The sequence below is a fragment of the Monodon monoceros genome, unplaced genomic scaffold (assembly GCF_005190385.1).
Source record: "Monodon monoceros isolate NGI ecotype Baffin Bay Population unplaced genomic scaffold, NGI_Narwhal_1 Super_Scaffold_9, whole genome shotgun sequence".
Lineage (NCBI taxonomy): Eukaryota > Metazoa > Chordata > Mammalia > Artiodactyla > Monodontidae > Monodon > Monodon monoceros.
The window spans coordinates 41,169,247-41,184,991 of NW_021703786.1; the positions used below are offsets into that span (position 1 = coordinate 41,169,247).

The 15,745-nt window shown below is 52.8% G+C and overlaps 1 protein-coding gene across 1 annotated transcript in view; it reads right to left on the bottom strand.

The window, feature by feature from the left end:
- LOC114889439 (heparan sulfate glucosamine 3-O-sulfotransferase 3B1) overlaps positions 1-7,966 on the bottom strand; it is a 34,845-nt gene extending 26,879 nt beyond the window's left edge. The window contains exon 1 of the mRNA XM_029212727.1: positions 7,021-7,966. Within this exon, the coding sequence (XP_029068560.1) occupies positions 7,021-7,574 (554 nt within the window). The 5' untranslated portion in view covers positions 7,575-7,966. The remainder of the gene's footprint in view (positions 1-7,020) is intronic.
- Positions 7,967-15,745: the final 7,779 nt, after the last annotated feature.

Here is a 15,745-nt window from a genome sequence, read left to right on the forward strand (position 1 = left end):
CCGGAGAGCAGACACGTGGCCCATCGCGCCTGCTGGGCCATGTTGGACACTTCTGTCACCAGTGCCTCCCTCCTGCCCCCATTCATTAAATCGAGTGTGCGTGAAAAATCTGCTTCTTCTACTTCTCTTCCCACTATGTACGTGCGGTTTTTTTTCCCACTCTCCATTTGTTGCCCCAAGCTTCGTATTGCCCAGAACCATCTTTCAGCATTTTGTGGGTTTCTAAGTAAGTGTAACCCTGTTAAGTATTGTGGGCAAAGATCCGGGGAAAAAACAGGGATTCTGAATCATGTGCCCCCAAGTTGCTTGCTGAACGCACATGGAATCATTCACAATCAAGTCAAAGGGGTTTAAAAGTGACCCCTTGGCACAAAACAGTCTAGCTTGGGCTGAAACGCAATTTACAAAACCAGAGTCTTATTTTAACACATTTGCTATAGGTACTTAGGGACAAAGATATTTTACGCCAAGAGTTTATCTGTTCTGTAACAAATGTATCAATTTAAAGTCACAGTGAATACGTATGTGTATACACACATACATACTTTTAAAATGCAGGTAGAAAATATGAATGCCTTGCTGGCAGTACTCTTTATACCAGCTCCCTCTCCCCAGATCTGGACTCGTAATTTTTAAAAGCAGCTCTCTTTGGGAGGCAACAAACTGCATTCCAACTTTGCTATTTTAAAATGCTTCATCCATGACAAAATGAAGCACATTTTCTTAATGCCCCAGTAACTTAGGCTATTTTTAATATTTTTCAAGTCACAGACGTATATTTAAAGGAATACTTTCAGATATAATATAAAGGAAACCAATGTCACCCTTATCTATGTACAGAGAAAATTAATCGGGGATATTATTAGCACTAGCAGTATTTTCACACAGTCTCTTGGCTGGAATGAAAAGTATTTATTATCATATTAGTAGGCTAGTAATTGCTCCTCGCATCCTAAACTTTTCCCCAAATCTAAAATCAGAAAGGAACATATGCTAATACCAGTTTTATTTGATGTTAGTTTTATTTTGGTATAGTTTGAGAGGAACAGGAGAGCTCTAACAAGGTAATCTTTTAAATATATATATTTTTAATGTTTCATGCTCTACTCCCGAATAGTTTTCAAAGATATCAGTATCTTATTTCTTTCCGGTCATGGTAAATGTTTTCATTTGAGGTAGGTAGCATATTGTACTCATTACCCTTGAAAATATGCCACATACTTGGGGAATTCATTTTGCTGCGATTCCTGACTATCCCGACAGCCTAGCACTGAAATTTCCCTTACTGTCTGAAATCACTGACTGTTAAAAGAGAGAGGTAGCACCCTATCTGGAAACTAAGTCTATTCACAGCAAAGGAAGTGCTCATTATGCTGTGCCTTTAGAGTGGACTTTTTGTGTTTCTGTCAATCAACTTAATTTCCATGTTCATAGAATTGAGAGCATAAAGTATTGAAAAACTACTGACATAGAAAGCGGTGAGCAGGCAGCCTTGGTCACGTATTTCAGTCCTGAAGCTTTAAATAAATGCCACTTCCCTGATTCATAACAATAACCGACTGGTGAATCTTTTTTTTTTTTTTAAATTCCTGGTGTGCTTTTAATTCTAAATAATTTTAGTGATTCAAAGGCTTATCTTATATAATCAGAAAACCTTACGTTCTACAATGTTTTCAACCAAAAGGTACATCAGCATAGATATTTGAAATGAGGTTTTTTGTGACATATTGATTTTTCAAACTATCTGAAAGCTTTTCTTCAGACAAAAAGTAAACACACCAAACCAGAAAAAAACAGAAGCTGTGACAGCTCACTTTAAAATGGCAAGTAATACAACTTTAGCTGGGAAAAATATCCTTTATAAATATTAGTCTATATTAAATTGTAAATTTTCAATAATCAGGCTCCATTAAAAAAGCAAAATCTAGTTTAGTAGCTTAGTCAAATTGCAGTATTCTATTTTGATACATATATTTTTAAGACATGGGCTGCAACCTGATTTTTAGAGACCTGTTCAATAATAGCATATCATCTGGAAGATAAGTGTAATTTAATTCATGCACTTCAGCGTTTTATTCACCTAAAACAAATAGGTTGCTATTTAATATTGACTATTTTATTAACTCAGAGCATCTGGGAAAACACTTATGATTAGGTTAATTTATGTTATATTTTCCCCTCAACTTGTAAAAGATTAATCAACCATTTTATGGTCTAATTTAGGTGCCTAATTGAAAACAGAGTCCAACACATGCTACACTGTCTTGCTAATAAATCTTGACAGCTTTGTAACATGATGGTTTGTATTTCAAATTGTTGCATATAAATGTAGATTTTTGATCTTCACCCAGCAGCCTGAAGTGAGCTGCATACTTGATTTAAACTCCTGGACTGAAAAAATGCAATTACTTCAAAAAGGATTATCCCCAATCAGATCTTATCTTAAATTTCCCTTAGGGAAGACTCAAACAGTCTTTGCCACCAAGTTTTTAGAAATAGAGTAGGAAAAGAGGGGAGAAATTAGTTTTCTCAGCATTTGTTAAATTTAAAATGTAGGGAAAGTTCTCTTTTGAGACAGAGATTTCTAAAGTCACTGGGTTTCAGATTCTAATTCTAAAGAGCTCTATCCAAGTGTTAGTTGTAATTTTTGTAATTGTCTTCTGGTTAATAAGTACAAGTTTTCAGTCTTGATTTGAAGCGCTGTACATTTTAAAATGAATAAATTCATTCCAAGAGCTTTTGGAACATCTCATTTAACCCTGTATTCTCCCATGTCTCCCAGCCTTATAAAGGACACATAGAAGAGAATAAATTTACTCTCGGTGGGGACCCTTGCCATGTTTTCTCAGCCTTTATACTTGAGGATATTTTTGTCATTTTAATGACTCCAAGCTCCCATCCAAGTACTAACCAGGCCCGACCCTGCTTAGCTTCCGAGATCAGACGAGATCGGGCGCGTTCAGGGTGGTATGGCCGTAGACTAAAGTAAATGACAAAGTGAGCAACCTTCACTGAGGTCACTGGAGGTGCAATAGAAAACTCAAAAAAACCCCCAAAAAACAAAAACAAAGAAACCCCAACAACTCAGTTTTGAATTCATCATATATGACCAACATCACATTCTGTCATTTAAGCAAGGGAGAATGGCCCAGAGTGACCTCTGGAGCAGGATTGCCTGGGTTGGTGTATCAGCTTTGCCACTTTCTAGCTGTGAGATCCTGGGCCAGTAGCTTAACCTCTCTGGGCCTGTGCTTCTTCATCTGTAAAAGTACCTACTTCACAGGATGGTAATGAGGATTAAATCTGCTAATCCTGTAAAACTTGAAACAGTGCCTGGCACATAGAGAAAACATTCAGTAAGTGTTAGCTACCAAGATGACTAAACCACACACACACACACAGCACCTTTTTTTCATGTGGCCACAGCATTAAAGTGTCAGCTTAGTTTGTACAACCAAAAATGGAAAGGAGAGTCAAGGTGGGAAAGGAATTTCTGCCACTGTAAAGTCTAAGGAATATTTCTATATAAAAAAATAGTAATTCCACAATATTTGGCTAACGTAAATCTCAAACTGAGGTCATTAAATTTGTGAAAATCTACCAAACTTAAGCCAAATCAAAAAGAGAAACTTATTAAAGAATGTATATACTTAATTTTAGACCATTCAGAGTTTAAATCAATGTTGAATGCCTAAATGTACCGGGTGGGTGTTTCTCCATCTTGGTATGTGTGAGGTTCTCCTGAACCTGTTTGTCCGTTTCTCAGACACCATCACCCCCTGCAACAGAAGGTAAGGGCCAGTTTAAACGGAAGTCCTCATAAGCCACTCCGTGGGGTCCTCGTAAGTACCTGCTCAGTTTGGGAGGCCTGATTCAAGAGTGAGCTGGATGATGAACTGGAAAAGTAAACCCGGAAGAGTTGTCGTCCCAGACTAAAACAAACTCGGGTTCCAGGGCTGATGGACCGTCTGATTTTTGCAGCGGGGGAAGGCAGCGGCAAACCGCCCACCCTCTGGCCAGTGGCGGGTCAGCTCCGCGTGGCCACCACGATAGGCTCCAGCCCACTGCGATCCGTCCCATTGGGGCTGATGGCGTCTAGTTCTGCCACGTGGAAGGAACTACAATCAACTGGGGAGACTTCAAGCAAAGCCGCCCAGGCCCTGGGTTACTGGTTAGGCCCGGAGCCGGGCTGTGTATCAGTCGATGAAATTTACTAACCACTCGTTCAGACATAGGCAAGATCTCATTCTCCAGCCGACGACGACGCTGACCCTCGGATTCAACCATCCATGCCCGTAGTTGTTTAACGCCTTCAAGATGTCTCTCCTGTCTCCTATTTTCTAGCGTGGAGGACTTGCTTTAACTACTTGTTTCTGAACGGCAACTCTGGCTAATTATTATTTATACTCTTCTCCAATCTGCTGCCTGATTGCACAGATGAAGCCGAGCCGCGCACCTCTGGCGAGCAGCTGGGCTGGGCCCCGCGGACTGAACTCTGGGGTGGGGAGGGGGGAGGAGGGCGAAGCGTGCTCCCTAGACACCGGATTTTAGGAAAAGCCTTCTGGGTCAGGCTTCTTCTCCGGTGTGTCTGTTTTTCAAGTTAAAACGGCCGCCTTCAAAATAATTAAGTCCACACATTTGCCCAGACATCCAGAATATTCTAAATTATTTTAAAAGTTGTAATTAAGCAGATGGCATTGAAAAGATTCTTTATCCTTTTTTCCTTAAAACAAAAACAAAAACAAAAAACCACTAACCCTGCGGCCACGCCCGGCGCGGCTGGAGCAGCCCGGGATCGCAGCTCTGAGGGCGAGCCGCTGCGTCTGCAGTTCGCTCCTCCAGCCGCGCGCTCCGCGGGGTCACCGCCGCGGGCCCTGGGCCTCCGGGCCCAGACAGTCCGGATCATCAGGGTAGGGAGGCGGCTCAGGAGGAGGATGCACTTCCCGCTCCCCGCGGCCCGGCCAAGCCCCAGCGGCCCCCAAGCCCAGCCGCCCCGCGGGCCGCGATGCGAGCGGCCCCGGGCGCCGGTCCCGCCCGCCCGAAGCTCCCGGGCTGCGCTCCCCGCTGCAGGCGCGCCGCCAGCCTTTCCAGGGCGACTTCGTTCTTTATTCTGCGTTGTTGAGTCGATCAGAAGGAACGTGGCAGGTGGAGGGCGGCCGCCTAAGAGACTGCGCGAATCTGCCTGTGGTGACTTCCACTGCCCAACCCAGGTGCTTCTAGAACCGCCCGACATTAAGGATTCAGTTCTTTTCCTGCCAGTTCCTCCCAGGCCGGCCCCCACTGCGTCTGATCTCAGAAAATCTCCGGCTGCCTCCGGCCTCGGGTGGGTTCTACCTGTACGGGCACTAGTTACAGCCTGACGTCCCGGCCCCCGGCATCGCCATCCGAGGAGGAGGATTGGTGGTGGCAGAAATGACAACAATACGATCGATGACAATAGCTGGCAATTAGAGAGGCCCCCATCTGCCAGCCAGGCAGGCACCTGACCCGCGCGTCGGAGAACCGGGCCGCCCATTGCACAGGTGAGAGTAGTGAGGCCCGCGCGACAAGCCAGCTGCCAGGGCCGGGACGTGGACCCAGGCTCGGGCTCCAGAGCTCGAATTCGCAACAACCGGTGTCGAGGGCCCGGGGACAGTGGGAAGGGTGACTGTCACAGCTGGCTAAACCTCGAGACTTGGGCAACTCCTGACAATAATAAAAACATTAGGACAAAAGGGAGGAGGAGGGCGAGGCTGGGAAGAGAGCGGTTTTAATCCGCTCGGTCAGCCCCCTTTTATCCTCCAAGCTCTCCCGGTCCCCAAAGAGGGGCTGCGGGCAGGGAATGGGGTTTGGTTCGACTCTCCCCTTTTGTTTTCCGAAGTCTCCACCCTCTTGGAGGCTAACTGGGCCTGGAGGGGTGCCGGGGGCTAGAGGAAGTCACGTTTGCGGGACTCGGAGATGGTGACCGGGGAGAAGGGGTGGGGGCCGGTGGCCTGGCCCCTGGTTGGCGACGGGATTTCCCAAGGCCCGAGTCTGGACCGCGGGCCCACCCGCGCCTCACCGGAAACTCGAGCGACCCCACAGCTCACCCCAAAGACTGCGGGAAGCCTTGAGCAGGGGTCGTGATTATGACCCCGAGGGGCCGCTGTCCCTTTGGAACCGAACCCACAACCCGACCGGAGAACCGACTTTACAGAAGCCCCGATCTCTGGGCAACCCGCATTTCTCAATCAATGGGCTCCGAATATTCTTTGCACCCTTTAGTGTCAAGGGCCCGCGGAGACACGCCTCCCTGCCCTGGCTCTCTCAGCACCCCGGCCTGGGAGGCGGAAACGGGAGGGCCGAGCCCCAGGAGCCGCTAAGCCTTCAAAGCCGCTCGCCTCCCACCGGCTGCAGTGCGCGCCTTTGCCCGACAGGGACCAGCACCGCTCCACGCGCCACGCGCCCGCTGGCTCACCCTCCGGAGCCCAGGCTGCCCGGCCGCGAGCCGGTCTGACCCCCTTCGGAAGGTGAACAGACTCCCCTTGGCCTCCGCAGGACGGCGTTGCTCTCACCCCATCCCCATCTGGGCAGCAGAAGCTGCTCTAGAAGTTGGTCTGGGGCGGAGACGGCGACCGGCGGGGCGCAGACCGTCCCGGATCCGAGCGGAAAAATAAAATGCGAACGACGCTGGCTGGATTCGTCTGGGCCGCGGCCACAGTTAGAGGGGTCGCGCGCTCCCCTGAACACCGTCGCAGTCACTGCCCTCCTTCTTTTAGGAGAGATCGCCCGATTAATCTTTGGGCACCGTGGGCCGCTGAGCCCCCAGAGCTCCTCGAAAAGTTTCTCCGGACTGTGGTGAGAGCGGAGCCCAGCGCACCCCGTACGTACCGCGCTGCGGGCCAGCACCGCGCGGTCGTTGCTCGGCCCCTCCCGGACCCCAGTGGTCCGAAGCTGTACCCTTGTCACTTCCACCAGCACATGCCACGTCTCCCTCCTCTGCCCGTCGGGATCGCGGCTGGCGCCCCAGGCCCCAGCCCTGGCCCTGCCGGGGAAACTCACCGGTACCAGGCGAGGCCCTTGTCGTAGCTGCGGTCGAAGAAGTGGGGCTCGGCGCCCACGGCGCGCACGTCGGGGTGCACGCGCAGGAACTCGAGCAGCGCCCGCGTGCCGCCCTTCTTCACGCCGATGATGATGGCCTGCGGCAGCTGCTTGCTGCCCGACCCGCTGAAGAAGCTAGAGATGGGGCTGGGGGAGTCCGGCGCCTCGGGACTCTGCTCTTCCTGGCTCGCGGCGCCCTCGGCCGTCTCCCCGCCAGGAGCCAACTGGGTGGCTGGCGCCGCCGGGAACGGCAGCCTTGAGGGAGGTCCGTCGCGACCTGAGGCCAGGGCCGGCGGGGCGTGGGCGGCGCGGGACCCCGAGCCCAGCAGCAGCAACCCGGGCGCGGCGGCGCACGAGCCGGAGCACGAGTACAGGAACATGTAGAGCCAGATGCAGAGCATGGCGAAGAGCAGCGCGAGCTTCCTTCTCACCGGTGGCGGGGGCGGCGGCGGCTGCGGCAGAAGCCGGCCGGGGACATCGAGGCAGGATCGGCTGCCGCTCAGGCGCTGCCCCATGCGCTGCCCGCGGGCGCGGCGAGGGTCATGGCTCAGCACATGGCGCGGGTCCCGCCGGAGCCCTGAGCGCGGAGAGAGTACCCTGGACGCCGAGTGGTTCGGCTTATTGCCCCCGCGCGCCCGCGGCCGCCGCTGCTGCTGCTCTTCCCCAGGTGGCGGCGGCAGCTGTAGCGGCGGCGGCTTTTGACATGCTGCCCGGAGGAGCCGCAACTGGAACGAAAGTCGGGTGGCGGCAATTGCTGGTCGGGGGCTGCGACGCCGCGCTCGGGGCCAGCAGAGCGTCTCACTCCCGCGCCCGGGCCCCTCCAAACGGTGCGCGCTGCACGGCCGCTCGCCGGGGCTGCCTTCCCGCGGTCCTGCGAACCGAGCCTTGACTGCAGCCCCGGCGCTTCCCCGCGGAGGCTGCGAAGTAGAACTGCGCAGGAAGAGAGCCGGGGACCCAGGCAGAGTGGGCGGGCCCGGCCACCGGGAGTGACGGGTTGCTCCACCTACCAGAAACACGGAGCACCATGCAAATCCAGCCGCTCCGCTGAGGGTTCGACAGCCAACCGGCTCACGGAACGTGGGGGTGTGGAAAGGGTTTGGAGCAGTGGAGAGCAGTCGGGGGTTGCTATTGGCTGAGGCAAGGGGCGGGCTCCGAGGGGCGGAGCCAGGGGGCTGGTGACAGGAGCAGCTGGAAGGAAGGATGCTGGAGAGACCTAGCGCTGCGCCCCGGCTCCCGCACGCACTTCCGCACTTGCTCCCCAGGAGCCAGCCTTGGCTGCAGTTGTCCCTGTGTGGCGACGCGAGTCCCCATCCAGATGTTTCGCGGGCGGGATCGTGGTGTGTGCGTGTGTTAGAAATAGGGAGGGCGGTGGAGGAGCGAGAGTCAGGCCGGAGATGCCCGCCCACCCCACGCCGGGATCCGGAGGGGGAGGCCCTTCCGGGACTGGCACCGGTTTAGGAAGTTTAAGTGGAAATCGCTGTCAAACTTTTTTTTTTTTTTGCGGTACGCGGGCCTCTCACTGTTGTGGCCTCTCCCGTTGCGGAGCACAGGCTCCGGACGCGCAGGCTCAGCGGCCATGGCTCACGGGCCTAGCCGCTCCGCGGCATGTGGGATCTTCCCGGACCGGGTCACGAATCCGTGTCTCCTGCATCGGCTGGCGTACTCTCAACCACTGCGCCACCAGGGAAGCCCTAAGTCTTTCCTTCTTATTCTTTGCCAGGAGTTGATCTCTCTCCAGCTGCCGGTTAACTGGGGTCGGTGTAAACCATCCTCAGGAAAAATTCTTCCCTCGCTTCCGAAAGTGCTGAGGAAAGAAAAATCGCGAGAAAGAAGGGAGAAATTAACAAGGAGTTAAAGGCTGGGGGAAATTTTCCTGGTCAAAAAGTGAGTGTGAAAGTCACGTGTAGAAAGTTTTGTCCGGATATGAGGGTGTTGAGGACGTTAGGTGAAGAAAATGTTCTCTCTTCCCATGAATAAATATCAAAGCCAACATTCGCCTTCATTTAGGAGACGGTTCGGTTTGCTGGCCTGTTACACGAATTATTAGGTGTTTTTTTTTTACCATCGATGTTTTTTTCTAAGTCAAACTTCAACTCGGAGCAAATCGATCCCCGAGTTGCACCTCAAGTCCACTCCAAGCCTGTTTCCCGGGTTTTCCTCCGCAAAGTGACTCTCCCGGTCGGGGCGGGGACCGCACTCCGCTGCATTCTTGCCCCGCGTTCCGGTTGGAAGCTCGGGTGCTCCAGTCACCCCGGTGGCACTCAGGAAGTTCTGGATGCCGGCGACCCGGAGGGGCCAGCGGGCCTCCCACGCCTGGCCCCGCGCAGTTCCGGGACAGAACGTTCCTTCCGATCCCGACCCCCGCGCGGCCCCCGGCTGAGCGCTGCCCCCGCTACCTTCCCGGTCCGCGCGGGCGGCGGAACCACCAAGCCCCGGGCACCCTGCTGCGCTGTCCCCTCGCTGTCCCCTCTCGAGGTAGTGTCCCGAGTCCCGCAGTCCCGCCCCGGGCCCGGTTCCCCTCCGTCGGGAGCACACAGAGGAAGGCCGTAGGCCGTGAGCATCTCTGATCGAGAGAGGGGGCGGTGACCCGGGAGGGTTTGGGTGACCCTGCGGCCCCCCACCGGGCCCCCGCGCCCAGCTGTGCTCTGCGCGACCCCCTGGTAACTCTCAAGCCCAAGACATCTTCTTATAGGATGGCTGAGGGGAAAAAAATTTAGGCGGAGGATTTCCTCCTCCTTTTATATTCGCAGGGAAATTTTCTTTCCAGTCCTCTTTTCCCCTCTCCTTCTTCGGAAGTGATTTATCTACCGTTAGTTTTTTAATTACATTAACTTATTATAAGTTTATTTTAAACTTCTAAAACATGAGAATATATTTCTGAGCGTTAGCTTAGACGGACTTTTTTTTTTTTTTTAAGCGACAGGGAAAATGTTAGTGTCTCCGAAGGGTTTCTTCAAATTCACATTATTTCGGGGGGAAATGAAGTCCCTCCTATCCTGAGGCGGCTTAGAGTTTGTGGACTTCTGTGGATTTGGGGGGAGGGGAATAGTGGTTTATGATTTGTGCGTGTTCAGGCCAATTGTAGCTCCCACATGGCTAACTTCAGGCCTGGTTGGGTGTGAAATGCCATGGTTTAAATTTTTTTGTTTTTTTGATAATCCTAACAAAAATGGTCCCTGTCCTGCGGGTTAGCAAAGTCCAGTGTAAAAGAAAAAAGAGTGAGCGAGTCCGCCGGCTATATTTACGACTTCTTTTTCCGGGGGTGAAAGGAAGGAGAGAGAAGAAGCAAAGATATGGGCATCGGAAATTGCCCGGAGAGTTCCGCGGAGCCCAGCGCCCCCCGGGCCAAGTCGCCGCCGAGGCCACCCGAGCGCGTTCGGCCCCGACCGCCCAGCAATCGGCAGCGCGCAGAGCTGGGCTCCGCGGCCTCATGCGCACGGTGATCCGGACCTGAGCAGCGCCCGGCGGACCGTTACGTGGGGCGGGGCGGGGCGGGCGGAGCGGACCTGCACAGTGACCCCGCGCTCTGACCCTTCCGCCCACTCGCCTGGTCCGCTCGCTGCGCTCTGGAGCCCAGAGACGCGCCCCGAAATCTCCAGGCGTGGGGGCCGCTGCAGGTTCTGCGGAGGCGCAACCCGAGGCCAGCCTGTGCGGAGTTGGTGGCGAGGCTGACCGTGAACCCAGCTGGAGCCTCTGCCCGCAATCATGGCTCAGCAGTCAGGGGTGTCCCACGCCCGAGCCTGGCCGTCAGCACAACGCGGCCACCCAGACCCGGAGAAAGGGTTCCCTTGGATAAACTTATTCAGAAGGTTTGCCCTCGAGAAACCCGCAGAGGAGCGAATTGAATTTGAGCACAACTGTAGGGTTTATGTTTTCTTTCGGTTGGTTTGTTGCGCTTACCTAATGAGGTGCTCGCCTCGGGCCTGGGTCGGGCTAACGTGGCAGGCAGCCCCTCTCCCTCAGAAACGCACAGGCCGCCTCAGGGGCCACCTCCTGTCCCTCTTCCCCCAGGTCCTGCTGCCCACGACCCCCGTCGGGTCACTCTCTGGCCCTGAAATTCCCCGCCTGTAGAGTAGGATACTTGAGCCGAAAGATGCCCACGATCTCTTCCGCCTGAAGGTTCTCTGGTTCTGGGCTCAAGCCCCCGCCGCTCCGCCCATCGACCCTCCAGCTCCCCCGGGGGCCGGCCCCCCAGCTGCCCGCCGCAAGGGTCGCACTTCCTGGGCTGCCTGAGCTGATGGCCCGGAGCCCTGTTCCCGTCACCGAAACCCGTGTCACCCCCGCCACGACTCCGCAGCGAGGCGGGCCCCGGGTTGGCGACTGCAGGCTCGCTCCGCCCTGTGCCCCACTGCGCCCAGATGCCCGCCCGCCCGCAGGGGTCGCTCTGACGGCTGCGGCGGTGGGGAGAGGGTCGCGGCGCCCCAGCGCCCAGAGGAGGGAACCTGTCCCCGGCGCGCCCCGGACCCACCCTCTCCTTGCGGGGAGCTGCCGGCCAGAGGCGGGCCTTTGCCCGGGCCCGCAGCTCAGGCTGGCCAGGCAGACGCGGGATCTGACACCGCGTGGCCTGAGGGCTCCGCCGAGATGAAACCCTTTCCCAGGCTGCGCTCCAGCTGCACCTCGGGGACCGTGTGCCCACCGGGCTTAGTTGGACACATCGCCTCGCGACGTCGCAGGCGCGCGGCCGTCTAAGAGGAGCCCTCTGCACATCACAGAAGAGGGATGATGGCTCTTGTCTTATGGATAAAAGAAGTTTGGTGCCCAGATTGCTTTGGTGGCTGGTGTCCAGAGGAGTCAAGGTCGTGTGCTGATTCCGGCTCCCTGGCCCTCGTGGCCCCCTGCTCTGGGCCCACAGCTTCCCTGGCCCTCGGCCAAGGGGCAGGGCGTGGTGGGGAGACTGCAGAACAGGTATTTATGCCCCAGGATCCCTCACCACTGGGTCATCAAAGGCTGGTGGCTTCCTGTCCAGCAAGACACAGCTCCTGCTGGGAAGTCCTCCCACACAGCCTTGCTGTCACCAGGTTCTGGAACGGCTGTCCGCCTGGCCTCTGCGGGCCTAGGGGGGTGACGACACCTCCCCTTTCCAGCGTCAAGGCACATGCCCTCCCTGTGTTCTCCCCTCCAGCATCTTTTAAGTAGCTGCCACATTACCCAGCAGGAGCGTGCCTTGTCTTTCCTGCCAGGACTCTGACTTTGGTACGCCAGGGCTGCATTACTTTCTCTCATCTGGTTCCCAACCACTTACCGGCTGTGTGACTTTGAATAAGTTCCACACCTCTTCTGAGCCTGAGCTCCTCTCCTACAGAAGTCTTCAGCCCCCTCTTCCTCCCCTAAGCTCTCCTGGCCGTGGAAATGCAAGGCCAATCCTGCCTTCAACCTTCTGGGCCTGAGCTGCTGAGTTGCGGGAAGAGATGGTGCCTTAGGGATGGTTGGTCCTGCTTCAACTTCCCCACCGCAGCCTTCCACGGGCACATAAGGGCACAACTCTCCTAAATGTCCCCAGGAGGCCCACTTCCCCAGCTCCTGAGACAGCGTTTCTTACCTTTGATCCCTCCAGCATTTCTCAAAGCCTCTTTGAGAACGTAGATGCTGACTGGGATTGTCTACACATTCCTACCACCAGACATCCACGCACATTAGCACTCACCCAACTCCTTCCTACCCCTCCTTCTTCCCTCTCATTGCAGTGGAAGAAGCTGCGGGCCAGCCTGACACACAGTGACCCCCAGTACTGCTCTGGACCTCAGCCCTTCTCCCCTCCCATCTCCTTGTCCCTGACACCAGTCTCTGCGGTGTGGACACGGCTGTGCCAGCCAGACCCCGTTAGTGAAGGACGCGTTGCCCCAGCTGCGGGAGTGCTGTCAGCACACGGCCTCCGGCTGTCAGCACCTCCAGACTGAGGGCCGGAAGTCACGCCCCTTTCCAGGAGGGCCCCATCCAATGACGGAGCAGGGAGAAAAGGCCTGGTCGTCCCAGCAGGCTCCCGGCATCTCTGAGGGCTTCCTGCCCAGTTGGCAGAGGACGAGGGGCCCGTGTCACAGCTGGGATCGGCCCCTGCCCAAGCCTTCCCCCTCCTCTTCCTTCTACAGGTGTTGGGTCCCAAGGGCATCGCCCAGGAACCCGACCTGACCTGTGTCCCTCCCTCCCTATGGTATGGTTCAAATCAGTATCCAAACACACTCCTATATATGTATATACACAGTGTGTGTATATATATATATATTTTTTTTTTTGTCTGTTTTTTGCTCCTTTTCAGAGCCAAACACACGTGCAGGTCCTACTTTCTCACCTCTTATTTCCTCTTTATAATGCCAGTTATTCTTTTCTAAAAATATTTATTTATTCGGTTGCATCAGGTCTTAGTTGTGGCATGCATGTGGGATCTAGTTCCCTGACCAGGGATGGAACCTGGGCCCCCTGCATTGGGAGCACGGAGTCTTACCCACTGGACCACCAGAGAAGTCCCATCTTTTTTTTTTTTAAACAATGAACAGCTTATGCATACACTGAAAAATCTGTAAGAAATACAGAGTAGAGTATGACTCTCTAACCCAGATCCTCAAGTTTCTCTCTCCAAAGGCAACCACTGTTGCTAAACATTTTATGCAAATACAAGTAAACGAGTATACATTACTGTGTCTTTTTTTCTCAAATGGGAGCATTAAGTAAATAGTAATGCCATGATATGGGTGATCATTCCATGTCAGTGTGTGTGTGTGTGTGTGTGTGTGTGTGTGTGTGAGCTTTTAAAAATGCTAACTATAGATAACTTCCATTTGAAAATGAAGGAATTATTGAAGTAATAAATGTCTCTTTATCCCTGGGAGTACAGTTTCCTAAAAGATTCTGCTAAAGTTAAGAAGAAAATAAAATAACTTTCTAAACTACATATCTTACTTCTAGACAGTATTTATTGACTCCTTGCTTTGAGAAATAATTAACACACTTATATTTGCTTTCACCCTTTCTAAGTTAAAAAAAAATTAACTAGTGTATACTTTATTTCATGTTGTCAAGAAGAACAGACACCAGAGGGCTCACACACACTCCCCCTTTCCTCCTTCCCACCCCCACTCCCACCAAGTGAGGACATGGCAGCAGGTGGCCGTCTGCAAGGCAGGAAGAGAACCTTCACCAGCCACTGAATCGCCCGTCATCTTGATCTTGGACTTCCCGGCCTCTTCCAGAACTCTCACAGTTCCAGGATGGTGAGAAAACAATGTCTGTCGTTGAAGCCAACCAGCGTATAGGATTTTGTCACAGCAGCTCGAGCCGACGAAGACACCCTGCTTCCCCCGGAAGTCAAATCCAGTGGACATGCTTCTGTCTGAATTTTCCATGAGGTCTAAGCAGCATTAGATTCGGGTGACCATTGGGTCTTCCTTGACAGTGCTCACAAGCCACCAGCGTTTCCCCAACACGCGTATCAAATCCTCACCCTTTACCGCAGCTTACAAACCCTCCCTGCTGCAGCTCTGCTGACCTTCCCAGCTCATCTTGCTCTACACGCCAATGACCATGACAGCCCAGCCACACCAGCCTTTATCAACTTCTTAAATATCCCAAGTCCCCCCTCCCACGCCCATCACGTGCCCTTTGCGCATGCTGATTCCTCTCCTTATAATGGCTCTTTCCCTCCTTTTTGCATGACTGGGCTCCTACTAATCCTTAGTTTTCAGTTTAAATATCACACCTTCAGAGCCCTTGTCTGATCATTTTATCAAAAGTAGGTCTTCTTTGAGCCCAGCTCCACTTCGTTTCTTCCCAGCACTTTCAGTAATTTATAACTGTTGTCGTTATTTTGTTTGTTCATTCACTGTATCACTGTACACCCCACCGCCCTTGGCTAGGAACATACTTGCTTTGTTTATCACTGAACACCTGGCATAGGGCCCTGGGTAGGCTTTCAATGTGTATTTGTTGAATAAATGAATTAGTCTGTAAGGACTGAATTAAAATGCATATAAGGTGTCTAATAACGTGCCTGACACATTGTACAAGTTTGGCAACGATTAAATTCCACCTCAATGAGCCAGCAGCAGTAGCATCACCTGGGAATTCGTTAGGAAAGAAACCCAAAACTCTGGGGGCCGGGGCCCAGTAGTCTGTGTTGTAACAAGACTCCCCCAGTAGTTTCTGATGTGTGCCTGAGTTTGAGAACCATTGCCTTAGCGTATTTTTTTTGTTTTGTTCTCTTTCTATTTTGAATTGTGGTAAAAATACATAACATAAGCTTTACATCTTAACCATTTCTTAATGTACAGTTCAGTAGTGTTAGCTACATTGACACTGCTATGCAGCCAATCTCCTGAAATCGTTTCATCTTGCAAAACCCAAACTCTGCTCCCATTAAATAATAACTCCCTCTTCCCCCTCCCCGGCCCCTGGCAACCACCATTCTACTTTCTCTTTCTGTGGCTTTGACTACTGTAGGTACATATTTAAGCAGAATCATACAGTATTTGACCTTTGGTGTCTGGCTTATTTAACTCAGATTATGTCTTCAAGGGTCATCCATGTTGTACCACGTGTCAGAATTTCTTTCCTTTTTAAGGATGGATAATATTCCATTGTATAAACCACATTCTGTTTATCTGTTTATCCATCAATGGACAGTGGAGTTGCTTCCACCTTTGGGCTATTATGAATGATGCTGCTACGAGCAAGGGTGTACCCATATTTCTTCAAG